Here is a 20,342-nt window from a genome sequence, read left to right on the forward strand (position 1 = left end):
AAACGCCTTAACCCCCCCGCCCAATCCGTATCATCTGCGACCTCCCGCTCCTTGCCACATTTAGCAAGATCCAGCGACATCGTTGCAAGTAAATGTCTGCATTGCTGCATTCTTTATTGGAAGATCGCAATCTTCGGGCTGGGGCTTGCTTTTGGGTACAGAGTCTGACACTCCCCCCCCCCACCAAATACCACTACATTACTATTGTTGGGACCATCGTTATTTTTAGGTGGTGGTAGCGATACTAGTAGTAACAGTAACGGTGACGGTAATTTTTAATTCACAGACTACGTCTGTGATAAGTCCAGATCCCGGGCGGCTTATTATATTTACAACTGGAATGCTTAATAGGAGAAAAATGCGATGCCCTCTGGGATGACAATCTCAGCTACGAGGCACTGAAGTCAGTAAGGCTGCATGGGAGCCCTTACGACCCGGGGAAACAGAGAAGTCCGGGAGGCCAATGGAAATCCCAAATTCGCAGTCCGTTTGCTTTAGTTCATTTCCTACGACGTGGCTGCTCGGGAATGAGGGAAGCCCTCTCAGGCGCGGCACATGGCCTGGTTTTCCTTGTTGAAGGCAAGCCTCCTCGGCGCCTGTTGGAAGAAATTTCCATTCATTTAAAGAGAAATGCAAGACAAGTTGTACGTGTGTATATATATATATATACACACGTACATATGTACGTATATATATATATAACATATGTACATATATGTTATATATATATATATATATATATATATATATATATATATATATATAACATATATATATATATGTATATATATATAACATATGTACGTGTGTATATATATATAACTACTACCAGAGACAACCAGACAGCGGGTATTCGTCTGGGAAAACCAGACGCAACCGACGGGTTTTCGATGAAGATCTGCACACTTTAAAAATGCGAGTGAAAAACAGGCCACTTGATTGTGAATCGGCGTGAAACAAACGGAAGGGTTTTCAGTAACTTCCCCCGCGTGATCGAGAACCCAAACGGAAATAAATGTACAAGATTCCCCCCCCCCACCTCTATGGAAAAAATAGAACCGTCCATTTCCCTGCAAATTTGCAGAAAACAAAGCAGGACTTTCTGACCATCTCTTGACCTGATCAAGGAGCCTAGCCTATGTTGCAGCCACATTGCACACTCTTAGCGCTGCAGTAGTAATATCAAACATATATATATATATATATATATATATATATATATATATATATATAAAAATTCTAAATGTGCTGTATCTAGGGCTAAAAACAACCCATGTTGGCGGTAGGGTAATCCAAAAAGAAAGAGGTCGTCCCGAAAATATTCCAGTGGATTACAAGGTTATGAGACAGGTCAGGATAGCGCACAAAAGGGAAATTCGGGATACGCACACAACCGAGGGCTGCTTGGCTGGGCTCCCTTCCCTTTGCAAAGCGCGAAGGGGCATTTACTCGGGGGTCGATCCCCTCGATTTCCACGGGCCTTGCCTTCGAGGAAACTCGCTCAGCGCGCTGGAGGTCGAGGGGATTTGCTCGCCAGGAGAAGGCGCCCGGGATCTGAGCTGGGGTCCTGAGGAACTCCGTCGCCCGAAACTTTATGCTTCTTTTTACTTGGAAGCAGTGGTCGGGGGCGGGAGAGCACTCGCTTCCGGGGTTGCAAGGGCGTTTGGCCCCCTAACCCCTGCGGCCTCTGCAGACCACCTCACGTTCAGTGGGTCTTGTGGGGGGAGGCAGGAGAGGGGGAGGTGAGGTGGGGGCAGAAATTAAATCGGGGGAATCCGATTTCTCAACCCGGGAAAGGCGCGCTGGGAATCAAAGCGGCGAGGAAGGCAGGGAACCCTCCCTGGGGCTGGAAGGCATTAAATATTGCCGCGATCGAGGTCTGTATCCTGAGCCAAGGAGGGGATCCCCATTTCTCTCTCTTTCGTTGGAGTGGGGAGGAAAGGCGGCTTTGTGGGCTGGGAAACCCCGCGATTCTCCGCCGTGGGGCTGGAAGGGGGGTGGGGGAAGGTGGAGGACGGGGGGAGAGCGCGAGAGAGCGCTGCGCTAGTCCATCTTTGAAGCCTGCGCGCTCCCAGTCTGGGTTGCAACCCAGAGGTGAGTGGCCTCTCCAGGCTGCTGCATCTCGGGGGTGAAAAAGCCGAGAGGGCTTTGTGCTTCGGAAGGCGGATTAAGGAGGAGCGCGCTGGGAGCTGCCTTCTCCCCAAATCCCAGAAGGAGAGAGGGAGAGGGGTGGAGGGAGGGGGTCAGCTTCCCCCCTCCCCAGGGCTCGCTCTTTTTTGTTCCGGCTGGGGCCCAACAAATGCTTTTGTCTGGGGCCGGGCACCTCCCCCAGGGTGCGCCTGGGTGCAAGAGCGCGTGGCTCGGATCCCCGGCGGGGCAGGAGGGGGTCGTGGAGCTGGGGGGGCGCACATGCCTGGGACCCTCCTCCACGCCGAGGAGGAAATCTCGAGAGCCAATGCTGCTGCCGCCAAGCCTGTGTGTGTGTGTGTGTGTTTGTGTGTGTCCTGCCCGCTTCTCCAGCGTTTCCTCCAGCCGTTTGCTTACTACCTCTATTTCCGACCTTGCTTTGGGGAAATATAAAGCGCAGCCTCGGGTCTCGTTTGAATGGCAGGTCCCAGCCTCTGGGATCGCGCGAAGTCATAAAAAATAATGAAAACAAGCCCCAGCACATGTGGGGAGAGAGCCGGCTTGCTGTGGGAGTGGGGCTGGAATAAAGAGACTCCGCTTCCCACCCAAGTGCTGCGATCGCTGGGGTGGGGACCGCCCAGCCCAGGCGGCCTCCTCGCAGGGTTGTTGTGAAGGTACAATGGGAGAGGGGAATTTTGACGTGGAGGAACGGCGGGGATGTAGCCAGGCGGGGAAAAAAGCATCCTCCTCCTCGCCCGTAAAGAGTGGCAGCCATCCAAGCGGCGCACGTCTGGGATTAGGGGACCCCCTTGCCCAGCCCAAAGAGATGGATTTCAGGAAAGCCACCTCCCGGGTTTAGACAGGAAGAAGGGCATGATGGGAGTTCTTGGTAGGGATCGATGACCCCTTTCCCTTTTCCAGGGTTTTCCCTCCCTCCCTCCCCAGCAGCCTGACATCATCTTCCTTCCTGAACAGCTAATCGTTCTTTTTCTCCTCAACCCCAAGTCCTTTCCGCAAAACTCTTACAAGGGGAGGAGCCGTAGCTTCGCTGTGACGCAAACTCTTGGCGTGCAAGGAGGTCCCGGTTCGGTTCTCGGCACCTTCAGCCTGAGCTGAAATTCTGCAGAGCGGCTGCCTGGCAGTGCAAACAAACCACACCGAGCTGGATGGACCACAGAGGTCTGATTCTGTCTAAGAAACTTCCTGGGTTCCAGCTCCCCTGCCCCGCAATCTTCCCCTTATTGTTTTCTGCCCTGGGTTGACTGCATCAGCCTAAATACATGGGTTCAGGGAAACAGATTTCTCAATAAGTGTACACACACTATACATTTTCCCCAAAGTTTCCCCAGGTGTGCTGGGAACCGTAGCTGTGTGAGGGCAAACTACAGTTCCCAGGTTTCTTGGGGGGGGCGGAATGTCCTTTAAAAGTGTACCATGGAAGTGGAGATGGGGAGCGGTTTTATTGGCTAAGATAGCTTGAAGCGAGCTCCTGGAGAGCCCTTCTCTCACTCCAATAAATTACGTTAAGGATGCCGGAGATAAAGGCAGAACAGCCACTGCCACTACTCTTCATCTCCCATACATATGGGAATTGCAAAGGACTTCCAGGGCCAAGGGTGTGAGGTCCCTGCAGACTTTAGCACCAGCATCGTTTTAGAAAAATTATTCAGTGTTGAGAGAAATGCTAACACCTTCCTATTCCTGAGGAAAAGGACTGGTCTGCCTTGAGATCTGGGTGGGACTCTGCATGTACCTGAAGGGCACTTCTGCTGGTCCTCCTGGCTGAGGACTAAAGAATGTGTATTGGGAAACAACCTGAAGCCTGGTTTTATACTGGGATACTTTCCACACTTCCCTCTCTCTCAGCCTCCTTCCAACTTGGAGTTTCTGACCTGGAACAGAGAATGACTGCTCTACATTGGTTGTCTTTGGCCTCTCCAAAAAAATGGTCTGCATCATCCTATAAGTTGTTCCTGTGTCCCCCACCCCCACCCCCAAACCCCAGTGCTTTGAAATGAGTTGTTGAGTGCAGCTGCAGATCGGTATTCCATGCCTATGGAGACTGAATAAATTTTAATAATAACAGTTGCTGTCATGATTTTTTAAACTGAGTGTTCATTTTAATATTGATGGTGTGTTTTAAATTGTCCACAGCATTTTGTGTTTTAATTAGAAAAGTGGGGTAGAAATTAATAATGATGATGGTGATTACAATAGGTGGCGATGATGATGGAAGAGGAGGCGGCAAACAGAACCTAAGAGCCCTGCTTGATCCGAGGGATGGGGAGGAAAGGATGCTGGACAATGTTGTGTTTGGGAAAGCTTTGGCCTTCCAGATGTTGTGACTACAACTCTCATCATCCCTGACCTTTCTCTGCGCTGACTGGAGCTGAAGTCCAGAAACAGCTAGACGGCCACAGGTTCCCCATGCCGATTTCAGTTGCAGCAGACATTCACTAGAACTGGTGGAGCTTCTAAGAGGTCATGGGGGTTTGGCCAACGAAAGGTCATGAGGGCATAGCCAATTTCTGGTTTCTCCCCATCCTTCTTCCTTACAAAGATACCATGGTGGGTCCCTTAACTATTTGTAAAGCAGCAATGCTTAGCACCTAACTATAAGCTGAGAATGTCTTACTTTTGTTCAGAAGGGGCCCCCTCCAGTCACAATTGCTTCTTTGCTGGGAGAAAAGTTGTTTTCTTCTCCACCTGCTCTGATTCTCTCCATGTCCTCATCCTTTGCAAAGAAACAGGGGACGCATAATCATAGCAGCTTTGTTAATACTTAGCACCCAAGTGTTCAGAATGAGGCCCTGCTGCCATAATTTCTAGTGTGGACTCATGCCACAACTGCTTGTTATCCAGAGGTAAACATGGCTGAATTCCATGGGGATTGCTTCCCAATAAGAATGTACAGGATTGCAGCATGAATGGGTTAATATTAAAGATACCCCACAGGACTTTTAATAAGGGACCCTATTAATTTCCAGAACAATGGAAAAATATTACTCCCTTCCACAGCTTACTCATTTCTACGTCTTCCTCACCGGAATATGGAATAAAATGCATTTGCTAGCCTCTAAAGTGCCAACTGAGTATTGTTTCATTTCTGCTCTAAGTCATGGCTAAATAGCAACCCCTTTGATTGAAAGAATATGAGAGAAATGTACCACACACCGCCAGTGACAGAGGAGGACTTTTAAGTCTCCAAATCCTCTATCTATTGTCTTTCTTTTTCAAATGTATGGAGACAAGGAGGCTCTGGCCAATTGACTTACGGAGAAGTTAGTGTGATGAAGCCTAAGGGGTTTAACTTATAATATCAACTCCTCCTTGCAAACCACAACCTCCTTTCACATACTTGAGGAGAGGAGACATAATTAGGAACTATGAGCCTCATAAATAAATCCCAGGAGCATGCAACAGGGTACACCTTCCTCACCCAATGAAGAACTTGTTTGTAGTTAATAAGGTGATTCCACAACAGACAGTCTTTGCATAAACAGTACATTCACCACAGCAGAAGATTCGGCTGAGTCAGGCCAAAGTCCCATCTGCTCCAGCATCCTGTTCTTACAGTAGCCAAACTAACAAAAACAAAAACCCACAGTATTTTCCAACTTAAAGAAAAACAGGAACACAAAACCTCAGTATTTCCCACCTCAAATCTAGACACACACAAACCCTACGGTTGCAATAACACTCAAGTGTTGATAGCTGCCACACACAGAGAAGCCATCCACAATTTATTCTCCCAACCCTTCAACCCCATTCACAAAAATAACTGCTGGTAGTGCTTAAGCAAAAAAGTACATCGAATGGAAAGATACTCACACAATCTCTCCACCACTGCTCTCTCTTAACAAATATTCATAATAAAAAAGCGGCTCAAGCTAGCAACCACACCCTTCTCCTACAAAGAATGTGCGTTGTGATGTGGGTGTGGCCTTAGGAAACAGCTCTGAGCAGGTTCGGACTGCTCTTAAAGGCAGCCCTCCTAGACCAATACTGTGAATGCAGGTTAGCCCTCATAACAACAGATGGAGTGCAAGGCTTCACACTGGGCACTCCTATCAATCACATGGTTCTTCTGCTTAGGGGCATATGGGAGGGGCTTTTTTTGCCATAGCTATACTTTGGGATTGGCTGAGGAGTGCAGGGATTTGATTGGCCCAATAACGGTAGATTGACAGAAATGTTTGCGGAGCTTCTCTAAGTTCAAATAAAAATATAACGTGTGTGTGTGGGACAGGAAAGAGTGTGCAGACCCTCCAAGTGTCCCTATTTTCCAGGGACGTCCCTAATTTAGAGAAGTCGCCCGGTTTCTGATTTGATCCCGGAATGTCCCACTTTTTCTTAGGATGTCCCTATTTTCATTGGAGAAATGTTGGAGGGTATGCGTTTGAAAATTGGGTTTGTTTTTTTCTTAATTGCTTGTCGTTCTCCTAGTGCACCAGCCTCCACTGCCTGATTTTCAATAGCTGCCTCCGGGAAGTCGACAAAGAAGGCAGGAAGGCAACTGCCCTCTCCCGTTGTTGCTCCCCATCAGCTAGTATTCACACGTATGCTGCCTGTGAACCTGCAAGTTGCACTGAGCACTTGAAGCTATGGATAAACGCATCCGTCAGGAATTGGTCTAATCTCTTTAAAAAAGCAAACTAAGGTTGCAATCCTAACCAGGTCCGATTGAGTTCAATGGAATTTACTCCCAAGTAAATGGAATTAGGATTGCAGCGTTAAGTGAATGTATTTCTGCGCATGCTCAGAAGCACTCACGAATTTCATTCATGGAGCTAAGTAAAGGTTATGGAGCAATCCTCGACGAACCCTAAACGGGCTGCACCCCGCTGGTCTCTAGGACGTGGGAGATCTTCAGAAGAACAGGAGAAACAGATCTGGACAGGAAATCTCCCCTAACCATGCTATGGGAAGAAGATTCCAACTCAAATAAGCCTGGAAGAGTTTTGGCTGACACTTAGGTTCCCGCACCCGCCTTAAAATTCCCACAAATCCGTGAGGGAATGTGCCGGAAAAATGTTTGGCATTAGCTGGCAAAGAGAATGAATGAATGAATGAATGAAGGCGACCTTTCTTTTTTGGAACGAAGCGAAGCCAATTAAAACGGTCCCTCAAAGCCACCCGTAGTTCCCCAAATCTGACATTGTTCTAACCTCATAATCAGACTGCCTTTGCTTTATATAACATTGAAAGGGAGAAGGCTTGATTCTCTCTCTCTGTCTCTCAGCCCGTGTGAGTGAATGATGGGGAAAGGAAAGGGAGAAAAAGGTGAGGAGAAAACAGAAGGGGTGAAATATACACAAGCTCCTGCTCTTTATCCTGGGGTTACTTACCTTTGGATATACCTTTAGATAACTGCTCCTGCTATTGCCACTCCCTCCTCACCAGGATTAGCCAACTGTGACAGTGCCTTCCAGATGTTGGCCTCCAACTCCCATCATGCCTGACCATTGGCCATGCCAGCTGGGGCTGATGGGAGCTGTAATCTTGCAATGTCTGAAGCACATCACGTTGACTACCTTCATCCTTTACTTTCCCCCAAAATTAGCAAACATCAGGCCCATGTTTGCACTGCATAGGATTGCAGCCTTAGAATCCTGAAACCTTATGCACTGTTCAAATAGTAAGGAATGATTATAATAATCTGTCAGTAATAAGCAACAAGGGATAACTCTGTGCTTTCAGACAGGACAAAGCTTGTTGTTCAATAGAGGGACATGCTTTGGCTTCTGCTATTCAAAACAGTTTTCATTTGACAGTGACTCTTAATTTATTATATTTTTATCTCTCTGTCTAGAAAATCATCTATCCAGGATGATTTATCTAATAAATTATTGCACTATAGTTAACATTGTCATATTACTTTATTCTCTTTATTTACTGATGCACAAAGAGGGCCTAGTAAACTAAAACCTTCTTTTATAGCACACAAAAGCTTAGCAATTAATAGATAGATTATGAAGAGAGTGAAGTCCAAGGATGTTGATATTTGTGGTATAACTGTTATAGAATGCAGACAACATATGCATAGAATATATTTCACATCTCCTCAAATTGAGATGGAGCAGATGCTGGTACAAAACCCCTTGCTCATTTGTACAGCAAGCAGACTTCTACTTACATATGCCTATGTATCTGTATATTGATGTATGGTACATCACCTAGAGAAATTAGTTTATTATTTAAGCTTATTAGTGTCTTCCTAAAATAAATGATGAACTCTTACACTAAAATACAGTAACATAATTAGTATAATGGTTAAGGCAATGAACAGCAAATCAGATCAAATGTCACCTTACCCTGAAGTAAGTGAGTAGTCTGAGGCAAGATATCCTCATACAGTCACACATATTTATCCCATGTGGGAATAATAGCAGTCTACACTATAAGGTTGTTGTGAAGATTTTGAACCCTTAAAAAAACCCCCTTTATTAGGTATTATAATGTAGTTTTGGAATTTTGAGCAATGTAGAACTACCTACAGCAGTAGCAGTGGTTGTAGAAGTAGCAGCAGCAGAGCTGCCAGAAAGACGTGTGGATCCAGAATTGCCCTCCGCAGTCCCTTATGGACACACACCATTAAGACTGTTTTCAGGGAAGACAATCTTACTCGGCCACAAGAAGAAAGAAGAAGATGAGCCACACAACTGGGTCCTGTTATTCCCAGCCCCCTTGGATTTAGTAACAATAATTCAAGTTGCTCCTTTAAAGCTTCCTTACAAGGGTCCACTGCTCCGCAACGCAGCAGCATTCCAGCCACGAATCACCTTCTCCTGCTCTTTAAAAGAACCAGGAGGGGCGATAGGTTCTGCTCACAGAAACACCTAAGATTTGGACGGCCAGCCTTGCCTGACCTCTCGGGGTTGCAGAGGAGAGACGTTCCTGCTGCGGGATGCCGGGGATTCGAACCCGGGGCCCTTGTACCCTGCAGAGCAGCTGCTCCACCGTGGCAGCAGGCGTGGAAGGGCCAAAGGCAAGAGGAAAACCGGAGGACAAAGGTGGGGGAAGGCCAGATTTGCTGAAGGCCTGACATCAGTGTCAGCAGCAGCAGCAGCAGCAGCACTCTCACGAACTGCGGGGATGGGGCGCACCCAGGTATGTTATCCCCGCTTCGGTGGAGCTTCCCTTCCTCCCTCCTCCATCCCTTCGGGCCTCCCCTTCATCTCCTCCTCTGGCCCCACGAAAGGGCTCCTGATCAGGCCAAGATTCAGGGGCTGCGCCATAACTGGCTGCTCTGAATGGGAGCCCCCCCCCCCATATCGACGCCCCCTTCGGCTTCTCTTTCTCTGAGGCCTGGTCGTGGGTGGACGGCCCTGCGCAGGGAAACCTGTAGGGTGCCCCGTGGGTGGAAAGGCTCCCCCTGGCCTTTGTGAAACCCCGGGCCTTGTGTTGTGTGTGTGGGGGGGAGAAGGCTGCCTTCCTCCCTCCTCCGCCCCTGGATTCACCTGTCAGGGCGATCAGAGTCCGGCCCCGGTGACAAAAGAGTCCCTATCGAGGCCCTGAAAGGGGCGCTTCAGGTTCACTGCTTCGCGCCGAGGCTTCGGGGGAAGCGGCAAATGAGCGCGAAAACGGCCCCATTCTTGCCCGGGGGAAGACAAGCGGGCGGCTTCACGCCTCGGCCCGCCAGGCTTGCCGCCAGGCCTGCGGAAAGCGGACAGGCCGCCGCGTAATCGCCAGAACAATTTCATTTCCTCTCCTCGGCCTTGCAGGCCTCGCTCGCCCTCGGAGGGGGCAGCCTCAGGCAGGCAGGCAGGCAGGCAAGCAGGCAGGCCGGGAGGGAGGGAGGGCCGGGCAGCGGGGGCGGGGAAGGCCCGAACCCTGCCTGCCCCACTGGGAAGAAGGGTAGCCGAGGGGGACCCCCAAGCCGAGGGGACCCCGAGCCCAAAGAGGGAACAGGCTAGGCCTAGCAGGAGCAGTGTCGTCTGTTGCTTCTGCGGCTACTCTGGTCGTCATCGCCAGGGCCCCGCCAGCTCCCCCCCCCCCCCGCGCAACTTAGGCCAAGGCTGGCATCTTAACCGTGGCTACTCAGAAGTAAGTCCCATTGAATTTAGTGGGGCTTACTCCCAGGGAAAGCGGGGGTGAGGAGTGCAGCCGTGGCCTTTCAGGTGCCACAGGACTCCTTGGTGTGCATTTGGCTAGTTGTGCAGGAAATGGGATCCTTGGAAGACTTCTTTAAAAAATCATTTTTATTGGTTTTCATGTAAATACAACATATAACTACAGTAGTTTGTCCAGTGGTACAGTCTTGTTTCATATGTAGTACACAGTACACAAGCAATAAATTTTGTTTATGCATTATCAGTTCAAGTATCCTCTCCACAGAGATTCTTGTGTTGTGGGTGGAATAAAAGTATCTTCTGTGATCATTGAAGACTTGTTCCATTTGAGGAGAAAGAGGAATAACTCCTGGGATCTCCCCATGGGTTCATATGCCGAATTCCAGTGACCTTGGGCAGTGTTATTGAAAATAATACAAAATAATAATCGTAGCAGGGTTATTTATCTGCAGCGTATCCCACACATGCACTTGTGCTCCAAGCAGTTCACTGGAAACAATAGCACAAAACCTATGCTTCATCAGAGTTATATCAATGGAACAGAACATTAACAACTCAGAAGCTTACAGTTTATTTAGAATACAGTGAGAATGTATGCAAAAAGTGAGCATAAATTTCAGTGACAACACTGAATAACTGGGGGGAGGGTAAACGATCCATCATGGAATTTTGCACAAGCTCCATTGAAATGAATTTGCACCAAGGCAAAAGGGCTCTCCAAATGCAACTAAGTGCTTCTGAGACTCCTCGGTTTAGAAGGGCAACCCCAATGTTCAATTCAATAGGACTTGTTCTCTAGTAAGTGTCATAGATGTCAACTTTTCCCTTTTTTAAAGAGAAATTCCCTTATTCTGAATAGGATTCCTCGCAAGAAAAGGGAAAAGTTGACAGCTATGGTAGGTGTATTTAGGATTAGAACCGTAAATTAAGTACATGCTTAACACCCCCCCCCCCAAATCAATGGAACTGAAAACTGCTTCTGTTAGGCCGGATCGTGCCCAAGCGTTTCTAAAAAGCGGGTGGAGGAAGTCAAAAAGTGGATAAAGGAACGCTTGAATGGTAAAAGATGAGTAAGCTAAACCAGGCCTCCGCAACCTGGTGTCCAGTTTAGGACAAGAAAGGGGTGAAAACGTTTCCCAATCTCTTTCCCCCCTCCTCTCTCCCCCCTTCCCATTAATAGAACTTGGCAACCGGCAACAAATCCAAGGCATTAGTGAAATGAAGAGACAAAAGGCCTTTGGAATGGGGAGGGGAGTGGGGAGCCTGCCCTGCTCCAATAATCTGAAATTAACAAGATGTTACCATCTTGCAATCCGCACTTCGAAATGCCGTGAAAGGTTAATATTTATTATTTCACTCCGAAGTTCAGAACTTGGGGTGGGGTGGGGGAGGAATTCAATTAAATATTGTGAAATCGTTTCAAGCTTACTTGGGAGACTTAGACTTTCCTTTTTATTTTTCACCACCAACGTGGGCATTTAATATAGAAAACAGAACCTTAGGGAGCTTTGAACGTGCCCCAGATCAACAGGCCTCATGTGTGTAGAAAAAAAGAGAGAGGAAAACTCAGTTTCTTGTCTTAGATTTACCTAATGATTTTGTAGGAGCAAAAGCCTCCAGTTCAAAACCTGGAACTGCTCTGTCCTTTAGCTTTTATGTCCACATGACACTGATGCCTAAACCCTACAACCAATAATAACAACAACAACATTTAACTGGAAGAGCACTGGAATCCATCGGATTTATGTCCAAGTTAAATTGTGTGTTAAGATCTGGGTAAACTACATTCAGTCTAGTTACATGAGCATCATTACCCCCTTAGGAATTAGGAATGTCAGAGTCATTGGTCTTGAAATATGCGTGCAATATTGGAGGAGATCCTATCCTTTTGAAACAAATTTCGAGTCCTCCTCCTTCTGCCTATTGCATCCAAAAGCATCGGCTGCCTTTGTGTACTGGATGCGGATATCCAAGCTTATTGGGGCTGCAAGCTTATTGGGGCTGCAAGTCGACAGCCTTGCACCAACTACAGTTGGAGAAATCCCATTGAAAGCAACGGAGGTGTTTTCGGTCGGCTTCTCAGTCTGAGACTTGTGGGATCTTGAGGTCTTTAAGCCCCTGTCCTGGGGAGTGTTACTCAAAGCGAAATTTAACTTGAGTTCGTATTTGGAAAATCCAGGAAGGGTGGAACTTATTTCTAAGAATCTTTATCAGGGCCTCCTTTTGTGGAAACACCTTCATAGTGGGAAAAACACACACATGCAAGTAATAACTCAGGCAGCAGCCCTGATGGCGGATTAAGTGGGAAACCTATCTGTTTAGTAGTAGTAGCAGCAGCAGCAGCTCAATAATACCTTCCTGGAAGAATTGCTCACAGGGGGAAAGCGTGTTTGCTACTTCTTCATTGTTCCTAGGGCAGGTGTTGTGCCACAGTTGCAGTTTGGGTATTTTCACCCAGTGATGGGAGAGGGGAATGTGGAGGACTTGGCAGCGAGGTGAAGGGGTAACCTAAGGACATCGAAGGAGGAGGGAAGAATCGCAGGAGCCAGAGCGCCTTGGCGGAGCTACCTCCCATCGGCCAGAATGCTGCCGCCCTTTTCACACTGGAGAGTGTGGAGCGGGGAGGGAAGCAGCGCTGCTTTTTGGCAGCTTTCCGCCAGGCTTTAAATATTTGCAAAACGCATGGGTTACATCATGGGTTACTGAGAAAGTCCTCGTGTGCTAATCCGCTGCTGAGCGTGGGGAACGCGCCAGGGAAGTCAGGCAAGCCGCCTTCCTCTTCGGCCGGCTTCCCGGTGACAGATCCGAGAGTCGTCTTCTGCTTTCATCGCGGAAATAGACATGTTACATCTATCTGGACAAATTAATTTTTTGACGGATTGGTGGCATGATCGCCTTTCAGGATATTTGCAGGGTTCTCTTGAGCTGCAGTAAAGTCCAGAGACAGGAGAAGAAGACACGCGGGGTGAAAGGGAAGGGGGGTAAAAAAGGAAGAAAAACAGTCCGGAGTCTTAGGCGGAAACCGGGCTCAGAATAATATCTGCTCGCTAGAAGCCCAAGGCTCTCGGCGCATTTTCCCAAGATAATGCCCCCATATTCCGAATGAGCGATCAGAGAACTCCGGTATTGTTAAGGGAAATGAGAGGAAGGGGAATGACGTGGGAGACAAACAAAGGCATTTCTGAATCGGTTTGGGTGATTGACGTTTGGGGGCTTCGTGACTCCAGGGAATAAGACTCATTACCGGGAATACACCAAAACATCAGCCAAGATTAGAACTCTGGATCGCTCCAAAATCCCATTTCGCTCTAAATGATTCCCGGGAGAATATTATCCCTTAAGATAAATAAAATTCCTTTACTAAACATTTTGTGTTATAGTGCATCAAAAGTAGAGGAAGATGAAATGACTGCTATGAGTAGTAGTAATAGTCAGCAGCACTAACAATGATAGCAAAATACTTAATTCGCAAACGTTCTTCCTGGTCCTTTTAGCTAGTTAGAAAGAAATTGCACTGAAATCCATATAATTAAATTATTGTTACATGCATGTTAACTGTGGGAAATCTCCTATCTATTTCCCTCTAAAGTGTGTGTTGTGGACTACCAAGAATAAAATGAAATAAAAGGGAGATAAAGTAAACAAATTAATAATTCACAAGCAATAACGACAAAATTAAATATGGGACGGGTCACCTGAATCGTAAGTCTAGATGGGCAAATCTGAGAGGTAATAAAGGCAGAACGTATGTTTAGAACAGGCATACATTGTAAATTAGAGAGTAATTTCAAGGCATTCCAAGGAGGCGCATCCATTCAATTTGGATGACATTTTGCAATCTGCAAAGCCCCCCCCCCCCCCAATTCTTTCGGGTAGGAGAAGACGATTTGTTTGGAGGGGTGGAGGGCAGTTGTCCTGCGATGCATCTCTACAGGGCAGGAAATGGGGCAGAGTTGATGCTGTATTCTTATTGTTTTGCTGTTGTTGATGATAAAGAAAATGATGCCCCCCCCCCAAATTCCCCACCACAAGTTGGTAGCGTGCAGACTTGCAGCTACTGACTCTTGTCATAGTTCCTTGCAGGACTCGGAAGGCAAATCACGAGAACCCAAAAGGAAGAGGGGGGAAATATTCCAGATCTTGGAACAACTGTAAAGTGGTTTTAATTTAGAACCTGTTAGTTTCCATGGAGGCGCGTTTCTCCAAAGCTTCTCGGATATCACATCATTTTTTAAAAAATATTTTTTATTAAATGTTTTCTTGGTTTACAATAGTACGTGCATGGCCTCTTTTTTCCAGGTTATAAAGTCTTTTCTACCGATCGGTTACATTTGATATGAGACATTAGTGTTGTAGGCAGTATAAGGTTGGGGGAGAATAGGAGGGGTGGGGTGCTGAAGCTTATATTATTTTATATGGTGTACGTGTGGGGTTTTGTGTCAACTGGGTAGGTTTTCTTTGTATTCGCTTATTACATTTCCTTGGTTGTGAGAGGGACTGGAGGGGAGCGCCCAGGGTATGGTGGGTTGTTTGTAGTTGGCTGCCGTGAGGTTAGTTCGCATTTGTGGTGGGGGGGGGGGAAGAGGAATTATTAGGTCAAGTAAGCCATATTGATTCGTATGCTGTCGGTGGGTTCTTGCTGTTGTCTTGTTGGGCTGTGTATAGGATAAAAGGGAGCCATACTGGGGTGAAGGCGTGCTCTTCTGTTTCTCCCAGTGTCAGTCTATTGGTTCGCTTTTCTAGTAAGGCTGTTTCCCATACGATTTGGTACCAGTGCTCCATGTTCACTCCTGACAGGTCTCTCCAGTGTCTGGCTTATGATATCATATCATTTGGAAAATCTTGGGGTTATTTTTTTATTTAAAAAATAATGCTTTCTTCCCATTATTAATTAAAAAAATAGGTGTGCGTAAAGGTCGTGTCACAGGAAAATTAAGATTATTGTCATCTTATCCGAGCTCATTCTCTTGGCTTCACCCACCTACACAGACAATCGTGTCGTCTAATTATTTTCTGAATTAACGGAGAAAGGCTGTTTAACTCAGCGCTGGAGTGCTCGAACAAAGTAAGGACCCTCCTCCCTCGGCGGAATGAATGCGCCAGGCCGACATTCCGCGGGTGGGATGAAGAGGCCTCGTACTTTGCGAAGTATTTCAGTCTATTCGCCTCGGTTTTGTTGGCTGCTGGGCTGGAAGGAGAGGGGACCAGACTGAGGGAGGGGGGAGGAAAGCCCTGGAGCTTGAGCACACTCTTGTACGTAAGATCCTTTAAATGAAAGGGTGGGTGGGGGGAGAGAATCCGGTGTCTGCATCAACTTTTTTGCTGCTTCGGGTGTAATAGATGAATGAAAATATAAAATGGACCCAAGTCAGGGAATTCAGCTTTAAACAGTGTCAAGGTGCCTCGCTGTGGGCTCCTGGGGAAAAGCGAGAGATGTGGTCTAAATCTAGGGTGTTTGCCTCCTTAGCTAAGAAGTTCGTATGTATGTATGTATGTATGTATGTATGTCATTGTTTTTCTCCCTTCCGGACGGGCCAATGGACTCCAGTTGCAGTTTGCCACGTCGAGATGGATCTTCCCAAAAGACCTGCCCGGGTTGCAGTCTAAGGCAGAAGACCAGGGACCCTCCCTGCGGAATACGCGCGCGGGCGGGGGGTTGGCTTCCCAACGTTTTGGGGAGGGGGCAGGGCTCCAGCAAAACCATTAAATCCATAGCTCACCCACACTGTCGTTTAATGTGGATAATAGGCTTTCTGCACCTCCATTCATTCTCCGTTGCCCACACGACGTTCTCCTCCAAATCACTGATTCCTACACTTTCCCCTCCCCCAATCCGGACCCCCCCCCTTTAATACCTCCTCCTTTGCGGGGAATCCCTGGTGTACGAGAAAATCCGGACTGAGGGAGGGGGAAACGTGAGAAGAGGATGCTTTGGTTGGAAAAGAACGTCGTATGGACAACAGAGAATGAATGGAGGCGCAGGAAGCTGACTCGCATCCACTTTAAACGACAGTGTGGACAAGCCCTCACTGCCCCAGCCGGAGCTGCGCTAGTCCAGAACTTCCACACTATTTCGAAAACTATTTGCAGTTATGATATGGAGCGGGGTGATTCAGGTCCGGGAGGAAAGTGTCCCGCATGCCGCCTTCTTCTGCATTTTGCACATTCCCGAAAGCTTCACCCGTTTCCCAGTAGAAAGGTGTCCCCGGGATCCCTTTTAAATGCACGTGAGGGATTACTAATCCGATTTCCGGAAGGGCAACTCCATGCACGGCGGTATTAGAAAGGATGGGCACTATTGGATTGAAGCAGTCTGAGATCGGCAGCCGTCCCCCCTAAAAAAAATAAAAGCATTACACGCGCGCCGGTCGCTCAGGTTGTCCAAGGCGGCTGTGCGGACGGAGCGTCGAGCAATGCTGAAGAGAAGCAGTAGAGACGTCGCAGCCGCCTGGACTGACGGCTCCTTCAAAGGTCTCGAGGACGTTTTGTCGTCCTGTACTAGGAAAACGGTACTTTCCCGCACCCCAGAGAAACCAGCATCCATCTCCCACGAGTTGACGTGAGAGCACTGCAGCGATCCGTTTAGACTCCGGGTCCGAGCGAGGCTCTTGAGGAAAGAGACGTGGCTGCCGCGTTAGACGGTTCTCCTAAATCTGCACGGGTACTTGGAAGCGAGCCTCTAAAACGACTCAGTGGAGACTTCTTCAGAGTGAAACTAGTGTAGGATCAGGTGTGGAGGCTGGATTTCTTGGAAGTAGACTCCTACAACCCCGGGAAGCTTTACTTCCCTGTAGCAAGGCTGCATGCCTCTCCACCACTCCTTAGGAGCAAGGAGTATTGAATCCAAGTGGAAATCAACGTGTGTTTAGGATGGCACCAGAAGGATTTGTTTGGCTGAGAATGCTAGCCTCCGCGCCCTATCCACCCTTGTTCCCACTTCAGACCCTTGATCCTGAGCGTAGGACTTGCCAAGGAGTCCCCATTAAACTCCCCTCCCCCCCGGTAGCCTGTTCAGGGTTGGCTCGTGGGAGAGAGGAGGAAGGAAATAAGGATCTTCGAGAATCCCGGCTGAGGCAAACTCGAAGTGCGTTAAGTCTCACGGATTTCAACGGTAGATGTTTGCAGCGGGATCCCCATCGGGTCTGTGCGAAATAAAATCCCATTACTAATCAGTGTCCTTTGGGCCTGAGCCCTTAGCCAGCGCTTAACTATCCCACTGAAATAAAGGCTCAACTTTGCCTGGATAGATCCCCGCCTAGTATGGTAATTCTCATTGTGTTCAATGGGGCTTACTGGGTCAGAACCAGAGTCACAAGATTCTGGAAACGAGGTAGAAGATTTAATCAATTAAACATCCAGATTATCCACAGAAGGGAATATCAAACAAGCGATTGTTAAGATCGTTTCTAAAAAGGGGACGGGCTGATTTGCAGAGCCCAGGATTCTTACAAAGACCCTGCTAATCGTGTGTGATATTGAGGCAGATCATCGTAGCGCTGCGTGTCTCCCTGATACATAAATAAGCGAGTCCCTAAGGAGCCTCAACAGGTCTTTAAAAAGTAAAACAAAAACAAATACGGAACAAAATGCAGATTTTTGGATCTCTCGTAAATGCATGTCCCTCCGTCCTTTGCATCGGCGCAAAACTGCGCACCTTCTAACCCGAACAAGTCGCCTTCGATGCTCCCAGGTAAGCGAGTTTAGGGCCACGGCGAAGCACAGCGTCAGCTATTGGCATAATTTCGTTGTAACACCAGGGAACCGCAGGCGTCTTATTTATTTCCTTTCCAGCACAGTACAAGATCTCGCTCAGGCTGGATCCCGTATCAACGCTCCGCTCCGCTGTGTGGGCTCCGGCGCGAGCAATTAACAGGCTCTGTCTCTCAGGCATTGGAGAGGAGAAACGCGGACCGGCAGCGCCCCCTGCAGGCCATTGCCTCCTTGCAGCCAAGGCTTTCCTCTTAAAGGGGAAGTTGCTCTTAAGGTGGACTGGTCCGAGTAGCAGAGCAATAAAATAATAATAATAATAATAATAATAATAATAATAATAATAATAATAATAATAATAATAATAATAATAATAATAATAATAATAATAATGGCAAAATCCTTTCATTCTCAGCAGATCGTTTGATTACGGCTCGTCCGCGGTATTGATCCCCTCCAGGACTCTACCCGTCTCCTTTTAATAAGAAGGATTCCCTCTTCCGCCGCTCCCGCCCCGCGAAAATCTTCAGATATCCGCACGGTTTGCATTTCCCTCTGTTTTTATTGCTTTGATATGGCATGTGTTGCTGACTTTATTAAGTTGGCTCAGACTGTTGCTTCCCTTTCCCTTCAATCTGATGTAAGTAAATCAATAAGGACAGATATAATAGGGCGGGGAAGGGGATGGGGGGGAAGGAGACCGGAACACAAGAGCAGAAAAACCAGACTGATCGCTTCTTTATTTCTTGTTTAGTCTTAAAGCAGGAAATTTATAGAAACTTGGCATTTAAATAACGCTTTGGAACAGTCATGTTGCAGAACTGGAATTCCTTCCATCACCCCTGACCACTGGCCATGCTGGCCGGGGCTGAAGGGAGCTGGAGTCTCCCAGCCCAGCTTTAGAGTGCCCAAGGAACTCCATTATAACCAACCTGGTGCCCTCTAGATATCGTCGGACTCCAACTCCCATCAGCCCCACACTCAGCTGGCCAAAGGTCAGGGATGATGGGAGTTGTGGTCCAGCAACATCCAGAGAGCATCACCTCGACGACCCCTGACTCTTCCTAGACATCCTCTTCATTTAAGAGCATGGCACTGTCACGCCCATGTGGCAGAAGATGGATGGGTGGTTGGCAGAGGGTGGCTCCAGCAAGGCCAGTTTCTAGGGCAGGAACGAGCGGCTCCAGTTGTGGCTTTTCCCGGCTCACAGTTTGCAGTCCCGGCGGCTCTGCTCTGCTACTCTGGAATAGAAACATCATTCGCCTGCAGACAGAGTCCTCTTCGTCTCACCACCTCAGCCCAACCCTTAATGAAAACGAACTTTCTCCTGCTGCTGCTCCGGCGTGGGGTAGTGGTTAGAGTGTCGAATTAAGGACCTGGGAGACCCAGGGTCCGGATCCCCACGGGGCCATGAAACTCGCTTTGGGCTACTCAGGGCCTCTCTCTCGCTCTCCTACCTCATAGGAGGATTAAATGCACGGCCCCTTGAGCAGCTTGCAGGAAAAGGTGGGATATATGCGCAACAAATAAATGACAAATATCGCGCCCCGGCCAAGGTTCCGACGCAGCCTCCACCGTCCACCTAGCGAGTTTGCCACCGATTTCGGACGGGTTCCAGCGGGGTATAGATGGGGATCGGCATTAGTGGGCTATGGAGAAGCGCGTCCCTCCGTCCGCAAGCAGGTAAGCCGAGGTCAGGAGGCACGTCCAGGAAACGAATCGCGGAGCTGAGTCTTGTGGAGGCATGGACGAGGACGCGAAGCTAAGATGAGCTGGCGCAGCATCAGTCCTAGGTGCCTGTGGGGAACACCGAAGCAGCCCCGAGCCCTCTCCCCTCCTGCGGTTTCCAACCACTGGTCTTCGGCAGCATCCGCCACAAGTCCAGATCGACGCTGGCATCGGGCTCGCGAGGAAGTCCTTCTGAGAGCCGTGGGCCTTGCTTAAGCTGGGGCAGGATGGCAGTCTGCCCCAGCGAGAAGCAGGCTGCAGAACCAGCCGCAGAAGGAGCCGCACAGCGCGGCCAGCCAGCTGCTCCTCCCGGGGATGCGCTTGCTGGACCAGCCCAGCCCGGATCTCCACGGCCCCGACGGCAACTCGGCACCCGCTGCCCCCCTCTCCGGCCCCAACAGCTCCCGGTCGGTCCTGAGCGCAAGCTCGGCTGCCGGGACCCGGCGGGTGAATCCCCCTGCGCGGCCGACGCTGCCTCCTTTTTCCGTGGGCAGAAAGGATGGGCGAGGGGCAGGCGGCTCGCTGCCGTCGAGCCAGGAAGCGGGGCAGCCGACCCGCGCCAGGCGAGCAAGATCCGACGCCGCCGAGATGCAGGAGAAAGCAAGCAAGAAGACGCCGCTGGTCCGCGCTTCTTGCCTGCGTCTCTGTGTCTCTCTCCGGCTGCGCAGCCTGCAGAAGAGGAGCAGCGCGCAGGCTGCTTCCCGGGGC

The 20,342-nt window shown here is 48.7% G+C and overlaps 1 protein-coding gene and 1 long non-coding RNA gene across 2 annotated transcripts in view; one reads left to right on the top strand and one right to left on the bottom strand.

Annotated features, from left to right (window-relative positions):
* Positions 1 to 206: 206 nt before the first annotated feature.
* The window catches only part of LOC309325778, a 30,051-nt gene continuing 9,915 nt past the window's right edge, over positions 207 to 20,342 (bottom strand). Inside the window, exons 2-4 of the long non-coding RNA XR_014149994.1 lie at positions 5,567 to 5,711; positions 4,763 to 4,861; positions 207 to 596 (exon numbers count right to left, since the gene is read on the bottom strand). This is a non-coding gene — a long non-coding RNA (uncharacterized lncRNA). The remainder of the gene's footprint in view (positions 597 to 4,762; positions 4,862 to 5,566; positions 5,712 to 20,342) is intronic.
* NEBL (nebulette) overlaps positions 9,010 to 20,342 on the top strand; it is a 167,665-nt gene continuing 156,332 nt past the window's right edge. Inside the window, exon 1 of the mRNA XM_081881972.1 lies at positions 9,010 to 9,237. Within this exon, the coding sequence (XP_081738098.1) occupies positions 9,223 to 9,237 (15 nt within the window). The 5' untranslated portion in view covers positions 9,010 to 9,222. The remainder of the gene's footprint in view (positions 9,238 to 20,342) is intronic.

This window comes from Podarcis erhardii (genome assembly GCF_964252035.2).
Source record: "Podarcis erhardii genome assembly, chromosome: 12".
NCBI classification, from domain to species: domain Eukaryota; kingdom Metazoa; phylum Chordata; class Lepidosauria; order Squamata; family Lacertidae; genus Podarcis; species Podarcis erhardii.